The sequence below is a fragment of the Lampetra planeri genome, chromosome 7, assembly GCF_965212315.1.
Source record: "Lampetra planeri chromosome 7, kcLamPlan1.2.h2, whole genome shotgun sequence".
Classification (NCBI taxonomy): Eukaryota; Metazoa; Chordata; class Hyperoartia; order Petromyzontiformes; family Petromyzontidae; genus Lampetra; species Lampetra planeri.
Genome location: NC_136113.1, coordinates 623805 through 646405, shown reverse-complemented (window position 1 = coordinate 646405; position 22601 = coordinate 623805). Strand labels below are relative to the sequence as shown.

General features: G+C 46.2%; 1 protein-coding gene across 1 annotated transcript in view; it reads right to left on the bottom strand.

Annotated features, from left to right (window-relative positions):
* Positions 1 to 17409, bottom strand: part of RAB15 (RAB15, member RAS oncogene family) — a 73053-nt gene extending 55644 nt beyond the window's left edge. Inside the window, exon 1 of the mRNA XM_078595843.1 lies at positions 16443 to 17409. Coding sequence (XP_078451969.1) covers positions 16443 to 16566 — 124 coding nt within the window. The 5' untranslated portion in view covers positions 16567 to 17409. The remainder of the gene's footprint in view (positions 1 to 16442) is intronic.
* Between the last annotated feature and the right edge of the window lie 5192 nt (positions 17410 to 22601).

The window sequence follows — 22601 nt, the reverse complement described above, 5'->3', positions numbered from 1 at the left end:
ATTTTTCAACACAAGTCTCCATTATTTTCTATGCACTTGCACCAACGTTGAACCAGGTCCATTATCGGCATCGCGTAACCATTTCCGAACAGTATTCTGTACAGCAGCGTAACTTACTAAATGTTTCCCATGTAGGCCATCTTTCAAAAGGAATGAAGGGATGAATATGTCAGGGCAGCTCAGTCACCTAACCTGTTCTCAATACTGGACATCTGTGAAAAAGAGCTTCATAGCTCATTGGATTCCTCCAGTCTAAATAAAGATTCTGATTCTGTGTGGTCTGGCATTTGTTGTCATGTTGTGAAGAACTTCTGCTCATTGAATGCCTGGATGTGCTGGCCGAATATGGTTTTCCAATACGGAGAATAGTGGTGGGCATATTCAAAAAGTCTACATGTTTTATAAGGTAAAAAACATCTGTTACTGATAACAAATATGATGCATTACTTTAGAAGTCTCTCTCATTGTATTTTTACGATATATTTTGTAGGGTATCAGGCCATTTATCTTTTTTACGAAGAATTGGCGGTGGCCAGGTGCCTCGGAAAGAGAATGCCATTTCACAGCAATGAGGTGGCACTGCAAGGGTCGTGGGTTCAAATCAAGGCAGCCACTCCTGATTCAACTTGGTTCTCAAGTGGAGCGAATAAATACAATATTGGTTTTTCACCCAATTAGGGAAATTCTAGACCATAGCCTGATTTGATTTACATAATGTGGAAAGAGCATGGCAATTCCAGCAAAAATCTACTTGACATAACATTTGCACCAATCTATTATTAGAATAAAAACAGTTTGCTGCTGTATATTGTTGCGTAGATTTTATTTCAAAGCATCGCCATTACTTCTAGATTTTAAGTTTTCGTGACTGCAAGGATCCATATACTCTTTGGTTCTTTCGGTAAAGTCACGTAGGTGAAAAAAAATAACTAAATTAAATCACGACGTTTCAGAGGCAACACAAGCTTCCGTCATCAGGTGGAACAACCACAGCAAAATTATTCACTACAGTAATTTGGAACAGCCACAGCAAAATTATTCACTACAGTAATTTTTCTGCGGCTGTTCCACCTGATGACGGAAGCTTGTGTTGCCTCCGAAACGTCGTAATTTAATATAGTTATTTTCATTTTATTATTTTATTATTTTTCATCTACGTGACTTTACCGAAAGAACCAAAGAGTATGCATCGTCATTACGTTGAATTACGTGTCGTATGACAAGCAGCACCATATTTTGCAGACGAAAGTAACTACTGTACCAAGGATTTTATTTTTCCCCCCACTGTTGTTTTGCCACTGACGCCAGTGCAAAACGCAAGGCAAGCCTCACTGCACAAACATCACTACACCACTCACTACAGTATAACACCTCTGACCTTACTATATTTTGCACCAAACTATGTTTGTTTCTCAGATAAGAACAGTTCATTGGCAAATTCGCCCAATTATATATATATTCGTCCAATTATCCCGGAAGAGTTCTTTAGATAAGAGGATGAAAACTTATCCTATCCGTGAATGGTTATCTGTGAAGGCATCTCTTCTGTTCATCGCAGATAAAAGTTTCACTATGTCGACAAAATTAGTCTTCCATCGGGAAATATCTTGAGCTTGAGAGACTGACAAGGAATGTTGGCCCATGTTTGTTAAGCAGGGGTGGTACATAACAAGTCTATGACTTCACAACTATCCCCCAGAAATGTCTTCTGCCACACCCAAATTCTCACTAGGAAAGAAAATCCAGACTGTAAAAATTACGACTATGAGGTCATTCCAACCCAAAGTACCACCACACGTGTATTCTCTTACAACTTGGTGACGGCAGGAAGAGGGTCAGGAAACCCCTTGACGTGAATAAGATGCCAATCCTTAAACTCTAGGTACAAACGTAACATCGTGTAAGAGTCAATGGTTTTGGATTACCATATGTTGTCCTGTATGCAAGGAGTTCATACAAATCCGTTCCGCCGCTAGAGGCGACTACATTCAACATAAAAAAAAAATCGATCCTTGAATCGAATTGCCTCTGTATTGTAACGGGGGTGGGGGGGGGGTGTTACACCTTTACAATCCTCGTGAACACGAATTACTATACAGAGTGGTCCATATGTCTTGTGACGCCCACCCCCCCCCCCCCCCCCATTAATTGAACAAATATTTTTTCCCCTTTGCACATTCATTTCTGTATAAATTGTACGTTTTTGAGAATTAAATGGGGGTCATGAGACATCTGGACCACCCTGTACAAGAGTGGTAATAATTATTTTGTCAGTGAAATTGAAAATAAATCGGAAAATTACGTCCCACCAAAAAACTCATGGAACCTTTAAATATTGTCAACTCATTACCACTGGATATGAGCACCACATTCCGTGGGAGGCAAATTACTTGGTTTACTGTTAAGTGTTTAGCGAAACAACCAACATTTTTTTGAACTTTACCATGACCTTGCCCTAAGAGTAGAAGTAATCAAACTCTGGAAAATCCATTTGAGAGGCTATTCAACTTGTATTAAAAGCAGGCACTGTCCTTATAGATAATATAATTTGCGATTTTTTTAATGACATACTTCTCATCATGTTACTCTTTAGAATACATGCATACTATTCCTTTTTATGGATGCTATGGATTTCGTCGTGATGACATGACCATAAAATCATAAGTGTTTTTTTTTTACCGATTCCAAGCCAACATCTCACACAGTAACTGCATATATTTCTCTGTGGATTCACACCATGATTAGAGCATTCAAGTAATGATAGCACTTTGGAGCACAAAGCAGAAAACAATAGCCAGTGAGTCATCCCTTAATTATCAGAGCAGAACAATTCAAGCTACAATTATTTACTTGGATGAAAATGTCTGCAGTACAGTGTATGAAGAGCGTGTCGACTATAAACAAATAAGTAAACGCACTGATTTTAGTGTGATTGCTCAGCTTCATTTGAATTCAAGCACTCGGTCAAAGCACCACCGAGCCCAGTCAAGCTCATCGCCGTCCGTGGCCCGGAACCAACAGTGGATATTCCACATTCCTATGGTAGAGAGCAGTCTATCCTTAGGGAAACAGCTGATGACGCCTCACAAAATGACCACGCTCATTGTTTTAACCACGGACGGAGCAAATAGGATCACAAATAATAAGTATAACCCGTAAAAACAAAGTTTTTCACTATAAATCCTTTATATGCGTGGCAGCGAACTTAATATAAAGGATTTAAAAATATATTCGCCTGTGGAGGACGCGGGGATCGATCCCGCGACCTTTGGCATGGGAAGCGAGGGCGCTACCAACTGCGCTACTCCGCCACAGCCTGTGGAGGGGTTACGCTCTGGGCTCTTACACTGTGACGTTCAGCCAAAGCCATGAATGAGTTCTATTTGAATATATGTAAAATAATTTTTTTGCCTAAAAAGTGTAACATTTTGGGAATTTTTTTTCACGAACATTAATTGTCTCGCACAACGAGTCTGTGTGGAAAATGTCAGCTCGATTGGATCACGGGAAGTGGGTTAAAAAACGACCGAAAGATTTGCACGGTCGTAAGCATTGCAAGCACGCAAGCAAGCAAGCACGCAAGCAAGCAAGCAAGCGAACTTAATATAAAGGATTTAAAAATAGAGCTGTATTTATTTTAAGGCCTTTAACTCAAACACTGCATAATGGAGGGTCTCGATTAAAATAACAACTTTGTTGCTCTCTGATGTGTTTTTCGGGTTGTTCCGCATTATTCTCGGATTGATGTCCGACATTTCGCTCCACGTGCCGAACAACACACCGCATCATCCAAAAACACACTGGAGAGCTTTTCAGCACAATTGGAAAAACCTACACGGGAGAATTACTTTGATGTCTTTATTTTCTGGAAGAGTAAAAATTGCAGTCGCCGAGCAAGCTACGAGTCACACCAACAGATTGCAATTATCACCGAGCTGCATGCCCCTCTCCACACGTCTGTGGGGAGGCTGCGATCCGACAAGCTCCTGGAGAACAATTACACAAATCCCACGTCTGCCCTTGGACGTCGATCTCGTGAGCCAACCCCGCGACCCGTCTGTCATCGTGGCACCCACAGTGCACCAACATGCCACGCCAGGACGTGTCAGCGGAGTCAACGTGGGGCGAGGGAGTGCCTCTCCTCGTCAACCAGGAATCGATTCCTCGTAGACGACCCAACTACGCCCCCCCCACCGCCTGGGTTTGATCTTCAGCGCCGTGAATGGGCCCTGCTGAACAGGTTCCGAACGGGACAAGGCGCCTGTGTGTGTGCGTGTAGCAAGCCTCCGAGCTGGGTTAGCTAAAGTTCTGAGGACACTCCATTGCGCAAACGACGAAGCCGGTGTCTGGCTTCGATGCAAATGCACACGCGAAATAAAATATAGAAAATTGGTGGGACAGGCTGGTGCAGGGCCTCGCGTCGCATGCTGCAGTGTCACGAGTCATTGGGTTGCAGTGAGCTTTGCCTACTGCGTGCCATCATCCACCTGCACGGACGTCACATTCGCCTCCTCCGCGCGTGCCCACAGAGTTGCGTCCGGAGTCTACAGCTGCCGTTCGCCACTAAGTGGCAGTGAAGGTCACCACGTCGGTTGTGCCAGGCTAGGTGCACCTTTCAGGATACGTGAAGTGTCAAAGGCTCACTGCTGAGAGGTCATGGGTCGGACCCAGGTGCCATGGGTTGTCCGAGATGACTGGCAGATGCACCACCTGTGCTCCCCACTCTGCCAACTTGCTGCGGTTTAGCTGCCCGGCACTCCACTCATTGTTGTGAGCATTGCTACTCTGCACTCCGTTGTTGCTGAAGGGCGACTGCTTCCAACTGCCCAGTAGCGTCCTTCACGAGCCTCCTCCACAGAGGCCGAACTTGACACTGCTGGTACCAATCATTGATATCAATCATTGGTAAGTCCACTCAGCTCCACATCCTTCTGTGCCACATCAGTCCATCTGTTCTCACTACCAAATACGTGCACACTCGGCGCGTGGGCTTGTAACCTATTGCTGTCCCTCGAATTGATATCCCAAATGTCTTCATCTCTCGCTTCTTCAGCGGTAGGTTGAACGAAACTGTTATGATTTTAAAGATGTTGCTGGACTTGTATAGAAATTTGTCGATTACATTATTGTGTAATTTACTTTACAACCAGTGAAAAACTTGTAAATTAGTTACATTACTTCTGCCTTGACAGTATAACTATCCAACAATGTTATTGTACAATGGTGGGTTGTGATATTTTGATAGTGGCTGTAAGGGACCCTCAGCCTAAATATATATGACGGGCATATTTATCCCGAAGGCAGCAGGGAAGGGTGGGAACATCACGTCTACTTAATATACATATATCAAATGGACCAATGAAATTACCACTTTGGACACTATGGTTCTTTCTACTCTATAAGTGACCTGCGGTCCGAGGAGAAAAGTCCATCTGTGTCTGTGTATCCCTTGAGACTGTAATCAACTGCAAGGTTTTTCTCCTTCTTGGCGAGTTTTTTTCTCCTTCTTCAAGAGCAGTGAATCACTGCTGGTATCTTGTAGGCCCCCGGAGTCACACTGCAGATCAATCATGCAATAATTGGATGCATCATTAGCCATGATCAATCCACTATTGGATGAAGGCCTCCCCAAGCTGTCGACAACTACCATGTTCCTACAATGCAACAAACCAATTTAGCATCTGCACGGGCCGATTTTCTTGCTCAGTGTGTGCTCTCGTCTGGCTGTCACTCCGTGACAGGGGGGGGCGAGGTGGGGAGCAAATGCCTACTCTCAAAAAATATAAGTGGCTCTGCCACCTCGGCATGGCATTGGACATCCTCACACCGAGAGTTACGTCTCCCTGTGTGTACAGGCACCTTCACCTCGAGCACATCACCCTGGTTGTAGCACGTGCACAACACCACCATTCACGCACAGGCAAAATTCACTTCGCTAGGGCTTGCACGCAACAGCATTGTCACGGGGTGTGCGTGTGTGGTGCCTGTGTATCTGTATGCAAGAATATTTTCACGTACATTGTGCGTGCGTGCTTTCATGGTTTTGTGGCGATGCCTGTTTGGCTAGATGATGACTGGTTGTAAAAGAAGGCACACGTTTTGTATTTATGCAGCAGTGGAAATGTGAATGTGTGCACTGTACTTCATTTGTAAGGGTTGTAAGGTGCCCCTATTGCTTAACCCTTTACGGAGGGAGGACTTGTTTATTAAAATAATACAATTGCCAATCGGTGAGGTTGCAGTGAATTTTACAAACAGGACACTGTTATGGTTGCCACCTGTCCAGGTTTGATCTGGACAGGAATTGGCATTCGGTATTTTGGTGACAGGGAATTGAGTTGTACCAAGCTCAGATGGGATTGTGTTCAACTATATTACAGTGGACCGCCCAGTTTGCATACACCTAGACTGACTGAGAATTGTCTGAGGTTGGTCTGTGGAAACCCTCAATATACTATTGATTACCAGCGCATTATTCCTGCTTATGTTCACTGGGTACTGTGTTGTGTGAATGGAGTCTGGGCCGATCATACCGCCTTCCACAGGGGTGATGGGACGATAAAAGTGCAAGGGATGATGGTCATCTCCTATTTACAACTCTTGAGTCAGTAGCAAAATTAAATAAATAAAAATCCACATTCCTATTGCAGAGGCAAATCTGTCCAGAGGACGCTACTGTATTGTTGAATTACTACAAAAAGTCGGATTTTATTCTCTCCAGAGGGATAGGCCACGTCGACATTCGCTTGGAATTTGAAGTGACAACTTTTCCAATTTACGTACCATAAATTGGAAGTAATTGCTAATTATTTAAAAAAAATTAATGACTGATCGTCATCATAATGACCATCATCAAATGTTCAAAACAAACAAGAAAGGTATGTCTCTAGCTGCTGGACATTTCCACTGCAGTTTGTGTTTCTAAACTGATTAATAACTTTAATGGTTACATTTCATTACAAAGTATCTGCTCTTCCTATAATCCCCAATTCTAGTCACAGATCCTCCTATTGTCAACGTTAATTATCTGCACCTTCCCACTGGCAAAAGCATTCACCCGGAAGCAGCAGAAAATGTTATTTTATCAGAATCTATGTGCGGCCCACTATTCCCAGAAAGGACGCAGGCGGTGGTGGTGCTGCCAATCACGGTGACGGCTGCTCCACCGATGAGAATGACCTGGACGTAATTGTCAAGGGTGCTCACTCAATCGTTCCAATTATTCACACAACAGCCCAAAGAAGGGGTGTATATCCTGCAGCTTGGGCGGTAATTTCATCCTATTATCCATATCCTAATCCACATATTTAACTTGGGCATAAATTACTTACAGGTGGTCTCCCAAAAGGATCTCATTCATAGGGCTGTACAGTATTACCAACGTGAACGTGCAGATCTGAGGAATACTCATCTATGGTGACACATTTATCCTATTCATTAGATAAAAGGAAAATGAAAGGATAAGTGTGAATAGTAGATAACTGTACTGTACTCCAATAAGACTCCCCATATCAGCATGAGTGCAAGAAATAGTTGTTTTTCAGTGATGTAAATGACGGTGAGTCATTGCTGTTATAAAAAAAAACTAAATAATATTCATCACTGCATTTTTAACAAACTGGTGTCACAACATTGCTGCCAGTGAAGAGCGTCACTGGTAGTTCAACATTTTTTTTCCAGCAACAAAACGGATGGTGACACAACTGATCAGGACTGCACATTTTCCCCACTACACGAATACTCTTATCCACATCGATATGGGGAGGGCGCAATGGGTGGGCAGATCCTATTATCCACCCCTATCCACAAAAAAATCTCCAGATGTTTACACAATTACACAATTATCCATGGATAGATGTGCACAATAGAATATAAATGTGCATAATAGGATATAAATGTGCTGCATCTTCCGGGTCACTGATTTTATAGATTCGGGGTCACTACTTTCAGGTGGTAAATCACGTATCGACTAAAATATTATGAAATCCCAGACGAATTTACACTTCTGGGAGACTACTTCTTGTCCACGGATTAACAGTCTGCACCTCCGATGAGCACGGTTGGCTATGTACAGTGCGAAACAAGTTCAACATACATACATGAGCAATTTGCTCCTCTTGTTCACTAATAATATGGATAATAGGAACAATTAGTTCATGAATCAACTGGGGCCGTGAGTAGTAGGAGTTGTGAGTGATAGGGCTATGGACAACAGCTGTTTCATCACACTGAAACAAATGCCTTAACGTGACTCATGGATTTCCTTGTTCCTGAAGTAAAATGAAATGTTTAAGTTCACACCCATTACCCATAACTGTTTCAGTGTTTATCGTGTTGAAAGTGGGTGTGAATGAAATCTATGGAATGTGTGTGCTGTATAAAATGTTTCAATGGGCTGTACACTAGCTATAAAAGCAATTGAATACCTAAATAGATTATTAAAACCATCTTCAATAGCTACTAGAATCATGAATTGATTTGGAAAATAATTAAATTGCTCTATCCATTTAGAAATTGGTAAAATCTGAATATTGGCAGTAGTTTTGTTGTACAATAACGCGGTAGTTGCGTTCCTGAAGAACATCGAATTACGAAAAATGGCGTTATAATAAATCATATTTAATATAGGGGGTAAATAACAGTCCGCGATAGCAGGTGAGATGCGTATGCAGGCCGAACAAAGACTGAGGCGTGTGGGTAGCATCCAGCAGCATCCCGCCTTGTGTGATGATACTACGCCAAGGCAACCATACGAACGTTATTCTTACTCGCGCGATGTAGTTCCATTCACTAGATCGCGTTATATCCAATTCGCATCTGCGTTCCAAAAACACGTGTTCCCTAATACATTAATAATCGCGTTATATCCAATTCGCGTTATGAAAACAACCACGCAGCATTATAGGAGAACAGACCGTCTAAAAATCAAGAATTCAGGCTGGCATTGCGGGTGTTGCTGCCACAGCAAGAACGATCACAACTCGCTGTAGTGTGATATGGTGCCCGTAAGCAGGAAGTGTTGCATTTTTGTGGAGTCGTTAACCAGAAATGGCTGAATAATAATATGAATAATAATCTCTAAAGAGATCTCTATTGACTGGGGTGGGCGTGAGCTGGGGGACAAAAGGAAGTTCACGGAGCGACCGTGCTATCGCGCTTATCTTTAGAGTGCACTTTTTTAATCATACACTAAATTTTATACCTTTGAACAATTTAATTAAATATACCAACCCACTAAAGACAGCCCCAGCAAACGTTGCACAAATGGGATAAGACATCGTGTACCAAAAATGTATACATTTCCTTTCATTTGAAGGTAAAATCTGGGAACGAAAATGAGAGACAAATTGTTTGTACATGGCCCAACGTTTTGTTGAAATTGGTTTAGGCGACAAAAGCAGCAGAATTATTTTAATGGAAGAAATCAATTTGAACTTGGGAAAGTTGTGTCATGTGCTTGTCCATGCACACGACACGACTACATATGGACATCTTAGAACTTATACTAATAGGGTTTTTCCCCTTTTTTCTGGCAGATGACGCCAAAAGGCGCATTTTGGCGTCATCTGGTCGAACACCATATGAGACTAGGCTCTAAAGAAAGCTGTCTCTGGTGTGGACCAATCAGTTTCAAAGACAATGCATAAATTATCAGAGTATTGTTTTTTGTTTGCATTTGACTGCAAGTATTGTGGTTAATGTAAGTATGATTCCTTGCAAAAGGTGTCAGTTTTGTTGCCAGAAAAAAAGGGAAAAACCCTATTAGTATATTTTGGTACTGGCAAAGGAGGTCCCATGATCTTAGAACTTTTCACGCGCCAGTATATGGCTCTGGATAACTCTATTCAGTTGACTCCACGTACGGATGCCCTATCGAGACAAATGAATTGTATTAATGACCAGGTAAAATTAACACTATTATAAAAAAAGATTTTACCAGTTAAGGCCCACTGAGCTATATCTCTCTTTTTCAGAAGTGACCTGGCCACAAATGGTAGCTCAACAAAGTGGCTTATCACGTGGAAATGTATAGCAAACACTCTAATTGCATGTTTCTAAATGTGGAGGGTAAAACCGGAGGACCCGGAGAAAAATCTACGCGATCACGGGGAGGACATGCAAACTCCAAATATACAGGCGTCAGGGTCGGGATCAAACCCACGATCTCCTGCATACCAGGCGAGGTAGTTACCACCGTCACCGTGGTGAGCTAAGAGCCCCCCTGAGACCAGAAGTGAATGTATCAAGGAAGGCATCGGTTTAATGGGATACAGTACAGACACAAGAGTTAATACATTCAATTGCATCGACAAAAAATGCGGAAAGTACAATATAAATATATTACAAAATAAATTACGCTTTAAACACTAAATATAATGTGCATTGACAGTTTGCACTTGAGTTGAGGGTGACATGAGCGTAGTTGTTATCGCCACAAGTCATGACGCCTGGCCTGGAATGGTGGCACAGGGGTTAGCTCAATGCACTATGAACCAAGTGACCTGTATACGGATCCTGCATACGGATCCTGCATACGGATCCCGGCCACAACTCACATTAGTGGCAAGCGATATCTGAACTGATCCTGGCCACCCCCCGCCTCTTCACCAACCTGCACTGATTAGCATGCTGAAGTATGGCCAAACAGCCCCATGGACCCACACTGACATGGGGAGGCTCTCATCCACCACTGGCTTTGACAAAAGGGATTTACGTGTGTATTGTACATTGCAGCACACTTTCTGTAGCGCGTGCCATACATGTATACTGCATACATACATGCACAGCGTGTGCAGTATGCCCTTGCACGGCAGTACAGGTACTCGTAAAACTCCACTTTATCTCAGGGATGCGTTCCTGAAATTAATATCAAAACGACGTCAATCAGAACGATAATAGGTGGAGGAGGCGAAGGCTGAGAGGCGGTGGGTACAAGAAAGGACGGACGATGCTGTCAGCGACGTAAGTGTGGGCCGAGGCGACGCAAATCGGGTAGTGGTGTTCATAATAAAGTGACGACGTATTTGCGAAACGACGTAAAAGGGGAGAGGCGTACATTAGCGCATTCCTGTTTCTTTGTCTGTGGTCAACAGCCACATGCGTGCACCTTCACTGCACGGCAGCGTGAATTGTCCCACGTTGTGCTGCGCGTGGGGCTATTGCAGCAAGCCAAGCAAGCAGCAGCAGCGTATCCCTCGGGTCAGCGATGCGGAGTAACAACACTGTAGCACTGGTGTAAAATGCGACGGAGAGGCGCGCACGGTGGCTGTATGCCGGTGTGTGCACTGAAGTGGCGATGACTGTACATGTACGGTAATTTATTCCGCTGCACTTTCATGCGCGAGTCGACGTGCACAGAGGAGCCACGAGGTGTGTGCTCCCCCCCCCCCCCCCCGAGTAGGTAGCGTGTTGCCACGGACCGCAGTGCACAGCTGTAATGTCACCACCACCACCACCAACCCCTGCCTCAGCTGCAAGCCTTCACCAACGCCACCGTCAGCAGCTGCTGCAGCAGCAATGACCAATCCACCGCTGCGTGAAAACGACCCCCGAAAATCTTTATCACACGCATCATCATCGTCGTAATTAACATCAGAAGCAATCAATCTGCTGCAGGATGAAGGTCCTCCCCACACCTACCTTCACGAACAATGATTATAAATGCCTCGCCTCCCCCCCCCTCGATGTTCCTGTGGGGTGGAGCAAACCGTGCACCACATCCTAGAAGTTTGCCCGACGCGCACAAACTCAGCGGAGGCCGCCTACTCACCCTCAAAACAGCAGGACCGAAAGCAACCGCTTGGCTTAGGGGACTTTGCATTCGCGAAATGAAAAATAATAATTACAAATGCATTGGCAGTACCGATAAACAAAACTATAGAATTTTTCCACAATTATTTTGGAGAATTGAATTTAAATAATAATAGTGTGTGTTGGTTTACAGCAATCCCTCCCCAACTGTGAGGGTTTGGTTTCTGGAATAAGCCGCAGTTGGCAAATCCGCGGTAGGTAAAGTACAGGGCCTATGGAAAATAGGGGGTTAGGGGAACCACGGCCACGGTCAGAATCGCCATAGCTTAACTAAGTTGCCTGTTTATTAACTAAACACCGAGTAAAATACATGACATTACACAATAACGTAATTAAACATTACATTAACTTTAATACCTTGAATCTGAACAATGATGATGACAATGAGATGATGGGGGAAGGGCTGGGTAGGAGGAGGAGGGGCTCAGCCCCACCCCTCTTCCTCCGGGCCACAGAAGCGACACTTTCACCTTCACCACTCGCTGCACGCTTCGGGTCCTTGATTAAGGCACTCAAATTTATACCACGGATTTTTTTTTAAAATCCTCAATTCCTATGTATTGTTTTCACCCACATAGATGGAAGAGATCTGAGTTAAGAATGCTTATCATCAACCTCCTTGTTGAGGTGTCCGATTTTCGTCACACGAGTGACCCCCAAAAACTGATGGAGAGATTTCACCCCCACCGCCCCCTCCCCCCCGCCATGAAATAATGTCCATACTGTGCGTGCGGGTACGACCACTAGTCTCTTTGCCTGAGAGACTCGCCTGGGTTTGTCCCTTGGGCCATTGCTCAGATTTGCTACTTGAATTTTTTTAAATAAATGTAATGGGCTTTTGCTAACAGATAACAAAAACCTCTTTGACAATTAAGCACAATCTTAATAAAACCACGTTCATCACTTACAGTCTACGCAGTTCTATATATAGTTGTATTGTGGGTTTGAATGGAAAGTCTGATAAAGTATGTTCCCTACCTATCTGTGCATGCACACAAATACATGCAGCAAGCCAACCTTGTCATTGCAGCCAGAGCTGCTTAATATAATCCACATCCCTTATCTCATTGCATCCTTCCTGATCCTTCCCATCAAGCAGATAAAATCTGCGAATTTCAGATGCCCATACATAAACATGTATCGCTCACATACACATAAAACCATATGGCATTAAGACACTACAATACTGCAATGCTAAGCAGAGGCACAATGATTGGCAAAATTGTTTCAGTTTAAACTGCACAATGGGTAGACTGTGTTTTTTTCTTTTGTATAATTTTTAGTCTTTTCTCTAATTTTATTCCCAGGGCATGTCAGGAGACAATTAAATGAATCTTGCACGGCAGTGCAACCCCACGTGTCTGAGAACATCTATATCATGATATTGGTGTTTGTCATATGACAATCACACTGATGTTTATAATTCCCAGAGATGGAATTTATAAAATGAAACCAATTGTAATGTGCTTTTTTCAGGAATTGGTGAGACCATCAACTTACCACACTTGAGAAACCAGTTTAACCACGGATGAGTGCCCAGAATCAACCCAGAATCTCAGCCTGTCAGCTGAGCCCTCAGACCTCTGAGTCACTCAGCCACCTCTAATGTGTAGATTCTTGTCAGGAGGTTGGCAGCCAGTCACCGATGAAAGGGTGGGGGAGGTAGGGCTGAGATGAAAATCAGAGGAATGTTTCCTCTGGAATGTTACTTGGGCTGCGCCTACTGATTGCCTTTAGCAAATTTGCTATTTCTAGAAAAAAACCTGTTGACCCTGATAAAAGTATATTTTTAGAATTCACTAAAATTCCATTCAACAGGTACATCAATTTAACAAAATTTGTGGGGAGCATTCATCAACGGCATTTCATTAGTTACATAGCAATGGGTCTGTTTATTGCATTACATAAATAAAGGAAAACAGCAATTCAAGGTTTTAGTGGACAACCTGGAAGGAGCCTGGGCATATGACATGTTTTACTGGCCACGGATAAAGGCATTTCATGAACAATGGTCTTGATCATAAACAATCACGCAGTCTTCTTCTTTCGCATGGCTGATGTAAATGCAGAGCAACGACTACAGTTTCATATTCAGGTGGTCAAGCCATACAACCAAGTCAGGAGCAGGGGAGTAGTGTATCATCGCTGTGATGTCTCTCCTTCATAATTGTGGATCGAGCAGTGAGATACACCGAGACATTATGACAGTAAACATAAACAACTGTGCTCAGCTTTCAAGTGATTTCTTTTAAAAACTCGCACGGTAACTCAGTGTCGCACCAGATAGCTTGTACACCATGTATTTCCCTCACCAGTTCTGAAATGTAAAAATGCCTTGATGAACCTACTCTTCGATGAATACTGTATCACAAACAAACAGTAGCACATATCCCAAAGTATATTTAATATGATATGAAATAACTATTAAAGTGTCATAGGTATTGACTACACCAATATATTTTCATTTGTTTAAAACAATCTTGGTTTTGTAAAGTTGCATGAAACAAAACATTTGTTTACTACGACTGGTTGTGCATACATAATATGTACTGAAATATCTGGTTATGGAAACCCATAAAGCTATCAAGCATGTAATTGCTAAATATCTTCTTCACACTTTTTATCGTAAGGCAAGTGCCCTAAGATGTGCCTTAAAATAAAGGCAGAAAGTGAGAGTAAGGTTATAACATCCATTCATTACGTATGACAAAAACATACTTACACAAATCTCTCTGGGAATTTCTATAAATAGAATTTATTTGAAAGGTCTCCATGCTCGAACGAACTCGAACGAGCATGGAGACCTTGGAGAGCATGGAGTGTGATCACCTCCATTGTGTAAATTCCACGTTCCTATGGCATGGGACAGTATATTTGTAAGGAAACCACTACTGACTTCCTACAAAGCCGTACAGTACATTGCATTCTCCAAAAAGATGATGGGCTGATTCAGTCCTCCACGAGGATTTGAATGCATGACCTTTCGATTGTGAGTCAAGCACTCTGCTACAAAGAGACTGATTAAAATACCTTGTGTTCAATTACAATACAGCAGTTACTTTGCATTACTTCAGTTCTTCACTGTCAGTACAATACGGCCAATCAGTACCGGTGCCTGAGTGAAGAGTGATGAAGATGGCTATTGCTATAACGGAAACGTTCAACAGTCTCCTGGGACCAAGTCCCAAACCTGGCACCTGCAGTGCTACGTGCAATGTGAGGCTTCCATTTCATCTGACAGAACGATGCACACCTCAACCACAAGATCACATTACACGCAGCCCTGCCATCACCTATCCACTGTCTCTTGGATGAAAACTTCCAATATAAGCATGTTTTAATATAATTATATATATCAGTGTATCCAATTAATTCAGGCCTAAAGTTGGGGGAACATCAAACATAGGTTGGGTGGAGAAAACTATTTTATGTTCACCCCACCTATGACCCAGATAGGTAAAACAATCTCAAATGAGCCATGTGTAACGCTCATCGTCACTGACTGTGCTGGCCTCACATTGTGAATATTTTACATTCCTTCTGAAGTTTACGATCTGCACACCACAGGCGATGTTGATTTTTCAACAATTTCTGCGACGGTCTTGTGTAATACTGGAACAGCTCCATTTTAAAATCTCCATGTGTGTCACTGGGGACAGTGACAGTGTGAAGAAGATGCACTCTACTCGCAAGTTTTTTTTTTGGATAATGAAAGGAATGCTTTATTCAATCTGCTTAGTTGCACACATTTGACATTCCAAACGGCTTGCCGTGAAAAATGATCGCCTGCCAAAATGTGTAAAATAATACCATCAGAGGGAGTGATTTCTGCCAGCTACCATTACAGAATAATTTAAAATAATCCACAAGTTCATATTGGCAATGCTCCATCCAAGTGTTGAATTTACCAGATGCAATGTGCACTGTTAAAGCGGCTTATATGGTTTTAATTATATATTTTTTTTATCATACAAAATATAACATTCCAGTAACCAAAGTTCCTCTGCATCAATTATCACGTTAACATTTTGAAGTAGCTCACAGTGACTGATAGACGCATGAGAATAATAAATAAAAATGTAAAAACACGTTGATTTTAACCACACTTATGCCAGACACGCGGAAATGATTTCAGATCAATATTTGTGACACCACCACCACATACTCGTGATACGTGTGAGCCGCACTGAGAAAGCCCTTAGTGGAAACACTGCAGACTCACTCGGTGGAGGTGAAACCCCAAACAGACTCCTCGTCTCGCGGGCACTCAATTCCGCCGAGTCGTGGCGACTGCGCGAGTGTTGAATATTTCATCACAGCCACGCCGATGAAAAACAAGCCACAACAGAGCACCGCGCCCGGCGCACTTGTCCAGAAAGCGCAGCTTCAGCCTGCTCAGCGGGGCTCCCAAGCACCGCGTGCCTGCTCCCCCACACCCCCATGACTCGTTCGTCATTGAAGGCGTCGGCGGCGGGCCGCGACAAACTAAACGAACCCTGGACACGCGCGTGGACCGGTGGGGGAGGCCTCGCGGCGCGCGGGTGGCACGCGCAGTGCCCCCCCCGCCTCGTCTCCCCACAGGGGGGGGGGGGGGGTTACCGGCGTTCTTCACCAGCGGATCACTCCCTCACCTATGGTGGTGATGTGCGAGGAGTGGAACTCGTTGTCTGTGAAGCGGCAGAGCAGGCAGGTCTTCCCCACGCCCGAGTCGCCGATGAGGAGCAGTCTGAAGAGCACGTCGTACTGCTTCGCCATGGCTCGCTGCTGCTGCTCCTCCTGGCTGCTGCTCCAGGCTGCTGCTGCTCCTGCTCTTCCTGCTCCTGGCTGCTGCTGCTGATGCGTTACGCGCAGCACACGAACCGGAGACGCCTCCACAAGCGGAGCCGCGTCTGTGCCTCCTCTGCGCCGCCGTCGATGTTGGCCGCTTTTACAAACGACGCACACCGCCACGGGGTGGATGCGAAGCGCACATCGCCTCCACGCCGTGGGGCGCCAGGCGCGGACCGCGAAGCGAGCGGCCACCACAGGGACGGCTCACTCATAGGCTGACGCAGCCAGCTCGACCGCACCGGCCGGTACCGGGGTGGTCGCGATGCGTGCCCCCCCACCACCCGCCTCTCCTCCTCTCTCCCCTCCTCGCTGCTTCCTCGCCTCCTATCGCTCCTCTCCCCTTCCTACCGCTGTCCTCCTTCGCCTGGACTCTACCGGTTCAGGCGCGCTATGGTTGTTGTTGTTGTACTGTCTCCGCCTCCCCGGTGCGGGTTCGCCACCCCCCAGCGTGGCTCAGCGCACAGCCCTCACTGCTCACCACTTGCACCACAGCTCCACCGCTCACCACTCACACCACAGCTCACCACTCACGCAGGAGCCTCACCGCTCACCACTCGCACCACAGCTCCACCGCTCACCACTCGCACCACAGCTCACCACTCACGCAGGAGCCTCACCGCTCACCACTCGCACCACAGCTCCACCGCTCACCACTCGCACCACAGCTCACCACTCAACACTCTTACGCGGCGCTCACCACTCACGCAGGGGCCTCACAGCTCACGCGGCACGGCGCTCACTGACAGCGGCTGTCGCAGCAGCGGTGACAGTGACAGCAGCGAACAGCTGATTTGGAGGGGGGGCGGAATCACGCCCTCAGTGACGTCACCACGCTCGCCCGCGTTTGCCCCCCCCCACCCAGGTGAGGCGGCCATCGAGTGCTGATGGAGGCCACGTGGAAGCCACGTGTGGACCGGTGCGTGGGCAGACCGCCGGCCCCGCGCTCAGCGTTCTCGCGAGCTGCCCGTGTCCTGTCGGTGCACGAGGAATGCGCCAAATCGGTCGCGGTTATAACACCGTGGGACAACCCCGCGCCTAAACGAGATGTTCCATCTCAAAGGACCCAGGTGCAATATTTGAATGCATGGCAAACAAAGACTGCATGCGCATCGTTAAGAGTTGGCAGGTGGGTGACAGACAGTTCGCGATCAAGTACACAGCAGGGGTATTGTCAATGCGAAATCTGTATGGCTACGCGAATCAATGGCAAGTGAAGGTGCAGTAGATACATACGTACACAGTACAGTAGTAACTATACCATGGTAGTTTCACGGAGCGACTTAATTTTGTAGCCTGTTTCAGTGTTGTTAGGAATTGCAATTCGAGTGCTTGGTTAGGACACGTCGCAAACAATGGATGGTGGCTGGTGGTCATTAGGGAATGATTCTTGGGTTGTTACACAGAAGTTCTAGCCTTTCCATTGACATTACTCTCACCGTGTCAAATGGATATCGGAGCAGAGTAATTTATTTAAGATCAATGTTATTGGCTATTTATGTATTATAGGTTTTCTGTACTGTATACTGTCCAGGGTGGTCCAGATGTCTTATGACCCCAATTACATTTTCTAAAACGTATTTTTTTAAGTAAGGTTTATATAAAACAGAAATGAATTTGCAAAGGAAAACAATGTTAAGGGGTAAATAAATTGGGAGTCACAAAACATCTGGACCACCCTGTACAGTGCAAGAGCCCAAGAATCATCGCTGATCGTGGCTGCATTGCTGCTGTGTTGAGCAGCTGTAGCTAAGCGAAGGTTGAGGTAGCTGTCCTCGGAAATCTGTAAGTCTTCCCAGGAAATACTTTAAAATCCCGGCGTTTGTGTGGCTTGTGTAACAAACCACCACTCAAGACGATGCATTTACACATGGTTCTCTTCCAGTATTGTGAGATGTTCTTCTTCCCATGACATGGCCTGGTTTTTTTTGTATTTCAGAGTTGGCAACCCTCCTGATGAGACATGTCGGCCTGAGACAGCCGATATCTAAGCCTGGCAATGTCGGCTGTGCTGTTACGCATAAAAGCTTGTTAACACGTGTTTGCAGCCACACCTAACACTTTTTTTGTTTGACTCCACAAGTGTGTACCCCCATGTAAAAGTAATTTCAGTAGCTCAAAAAGCGTATGCTGTGTCAGACCACTTAGCCAACACCGCTGAGACCATGGGTTGGAATGTGGGTTTCAACAGGCCCTGATGAAACTGGGATTTCAAGTGTAGCGAGTTGATGGTGTCGGCCGCGCCACAAATGACTCGACACACTAAACACAATCTTGGGTGTGGTTTTTCAAATGATTCCGGCTGTACCAGCAGTGACAAACATTTAATTGATACGTGACTTCGCACTGATTGCAGAAAATATGAAAAGCATGCTCAAGGAGTGGATAAAAGGCATCTGAGAGGGCACCCACTGAGGAGATAGTGATGAATTCAGCTCGTGTGCAGATTCCAGGCAGATTATTACATTGCAGGACCTTGATAGATAGCGACGGTCTGGTCAGACCTTCCGTTAGAAGTGGATTGATCAAGGCTGATGATAATGAGCAATAATTTACAGCTTTTTGCCAATCTACTGCAGGATGAAGAGCTCCCCATGTCTTGTCGGTGATGAGGGTTGTTTTACCATACCTCACCACATTGGTCGGTGAAGTTTAGTGAAGTGGGAGGCGGGGTTCCAGTACTGCTTGAGATATCACTCACCACTGATGTTTGCTGTGGCTGGGAATCAAACTCATGTTGCCACTGCTGTCCCCAAAGAAAAAACAGGTAAATATCAGAACAAATGTGAGCCCCTCCGTTGACTCGCTGCATTGGCTACATTGGCACAGTGATGGTCAACAGGGGACCACAGCCCAATGCAAATGTGTTCGAGTATCTGGTTGTTCAGTGGCACCGTGATCGATGACTTGAGGAGCTGTACTTTATCCTCACTCCACAGTTGATACTGAACTGCTGAAGCCTCCCATAATAAATGTTGGCGGCTGCCATTGCGCCTTTACTTATGTAGGCTGTTGAAGGCTAAATACATTTTATTTGTGAACTTAAGCTTAGTTTTCCAAACAAAATGTGTGGCAATATGAACTGTTGATTTTTGTTTGTTTAGATCAGGGGTGGGGAACCTTTTTTCTGCCAAGGGCCATTTGGATATTTAGAACATCATTCGCGGGCCAAATTATCAACTAAAAAATTTGCCTGTTATATTTGGTCAAACATTTTATTAACTCACCCCTAATGTGATGGCTGGAACTGCTTCTCTTTGGTGAGGCGTGTGATGTTAGCTGGTATTGATGATGTTGCTACTCGCAACTGCTTTTCCAGGTTTGCTCCTAGATTGATTGAATTTTGAGTCCCGCCTGCGGTTGCCTTGGCAGGGCCAGATCAAATGATTTCGCGGGCCTTATATGGCCCGCGGGCCGGATATTCCCCACCCCTGGTTTAGATTATGGTAGTGCATAGCTGAGTTTTACGAGGCACGTGTATATTGGCGTGTATAGTGTCTCTGTGGTGTAGCGCCAGTACCGAGAGAAGGGTGGTACTGTCGATGTGGAGTCTCTCTCTAGCACTGGGATGAGTACGGAACGGAAGGGCCCCTAAGGGGCATAGTTCGGGTGACAGCGAAAGAGAGGTCGGGTGAGGACATTGTAGTCTGGGTGAACCCGAGAAGGCACGTGACTGGATGAGGTAGTAACGAGGGCCAAAGAGGAGGTGAGAGAGACACATGATATGGGCCCAGAGTCTCCGAGAAGGATCGGGAAGGGGGCATGGCCAAGGGCGGAGCCTGGCTACGCCGCAACCCATAAAGGCCGAGTCCCGAGAGCGATTTTGGCTGTTCATCTCTGGGAATGAAATCTGCCGGCTACGTGTTTGGTCTTTGGCTTCATCGTAGACCAGGCAGGGTGTTAGCTCACCTGGTCCGAGTATATAGTTATCCCGCTGAGTGGTTACGTAGCTAACCGTAATGGTCACCACCCTAAGTCATTATCCCTTCGAGTGGTTACGTAGTTACGTGTGGTGGTTACCACCCTATATCGTTATCCCGTAAAGTGGTTATATGGTTACCCCGTTGTATTAAGAATAAACGTGTTGCCTCCAAGTTCGAGTGTGTGACTCTGTGGAACCCACTACTACTGGCGTCAGAAGTGGTAAAAATAACTAAGTGATAGCCCAGGGTAGGTGTAATGTTCACATGAAGGAAACAACTCACCAAGACGTCTTCGGACGACAAAGACGACGAGGGGATCATTCCCCAGACAGCCCCGGGGATCGCAGCCCTGGAGAGAGGGTGCGAGGCGGCGCTGCAGGCGGAACAGTGGGTTGACCATCATGCCGCCCCTTCGCCGCCATCGGAGAGAGAGCGCCGGGCACGCCGCGCTCACCTCGACCGGAGCTGCTGCAAACCGCGGCAGCGCTGATCGCTGAACTCAACCTGGAGGAGCCGGCGACGGAGCTCTGAGCGCTGGAGTCGTGAGACATCGACGCCGCTACTGCTTCCCATGCGCGGGAAAATTTGGGCGTGCAGCCCACGCATGGGTTGGCCATTTTGGTGGTCGGGCGGGACGAGGATCCCACTAAATTGGAAAACGTCGCTTGAAGTCCCATCACTCAAGCGACGGCTTCCCTTTGTGAAGAAATTCTCCGCAGCGGGTGGCAATTGGGAAGCATTTCGTCGCCGGTTCTCCGCAAATTGTGAGTTGGCTGGATGGAACGAGGTGGAAGCGCAGCAGGCGCTCCCCACCGCTCTTGATGATGACGCCTTGGTGGCATTCTATGCCATCCCGCCGACTGAAAGGCTCACGCTGCCAGAAGCATTCACCAAAATGGCGGCCATCTACGAGCCGCCGTCCAACGTTCGACACAAGTTTGCCGCGCGGAGGCGAGGGAGAAGCCGAGACGCCCCTCGCCTTCCGCAGCACACTCTTGTCGCTGGTGCAGGCGGCGTTCCCCAAGATGGCACGAGCTGGACTGGACTCGCTGGTGCTCAAGCGCATGCTGGCACTGGCACAAGAACCTGGTGTAGTCCTGCCAGCTACTGAAGATGATGACCTAACTTCCTTCAAAATTGCGCGAAGCATCCAGGCACATCTTCATTTAAAACGACGTGCTGGAGTGGCGGCGTGCATCGCACCTTCTGAGGTGGTTTGGGTGCACCCGAAGACGCGGAGGACCTCCCGGTATGCACTTCCGTCGACGACAGGAGTTGGAGGAGAGGCGACGCAGAGCGACGAGGAAGGCGAGACCAGCGGAGGGGACCTTTTCTCGCCCAGGGAGCGACCCCGTCATCTGCTACAACTGCGGCCTGCCATGACACGTCTCGAGGGTATGCCGCGCTGCACGAGGGAGGCTCTCCAGCCCGCCGTCATCCTCCACCCGGACGCCCTCAACTCCGCTGGGTCCTCAGGCGAGTCACGGCACACCACACACTCGGCCCTTGCAACCATCTCACTCATCGTGGCATGCCTCGGTTCGCGTTCGTGCGTTGTACATTGTTGTCGGGCCGCTGAGCTTGGGAGTCGGGTTTTTGCCGGGAGATAGCTGGCCTCACCATCCAGGTCAGTGGTCGGAGTTAGCCCACCATGTTGATGCCGCGGCAGCGGGATCATCGGCCGTTATTGGCACGGTTCAAGGGGTAGAGGTACGGCTGCTCATTGACACCGGAGCATCCACTACCATCATTTCCGAATTTATTTTTAACATCCTGCCACAAAAATCTTGTACCCTTCGCCCTATAGAAATTCCGTGCTTTGCCGCGAATGGCGAGTCGTTGGGAATAATTGGCCAGATTTCGGCGACGGTGTGCATCGATAACATTGACTTGACAGGACCGGTACTAGTCTCCACATCCCTGGCCATACCCTGTCTACTGGGAACAGATTTTTGGGGGGAAATGCCTCTGAAAATCCTGGTAGATCAGGGCTGTATCGAGTTGGCATCGGGCCGCCGAATGGCATTTCTATCTTCCCCA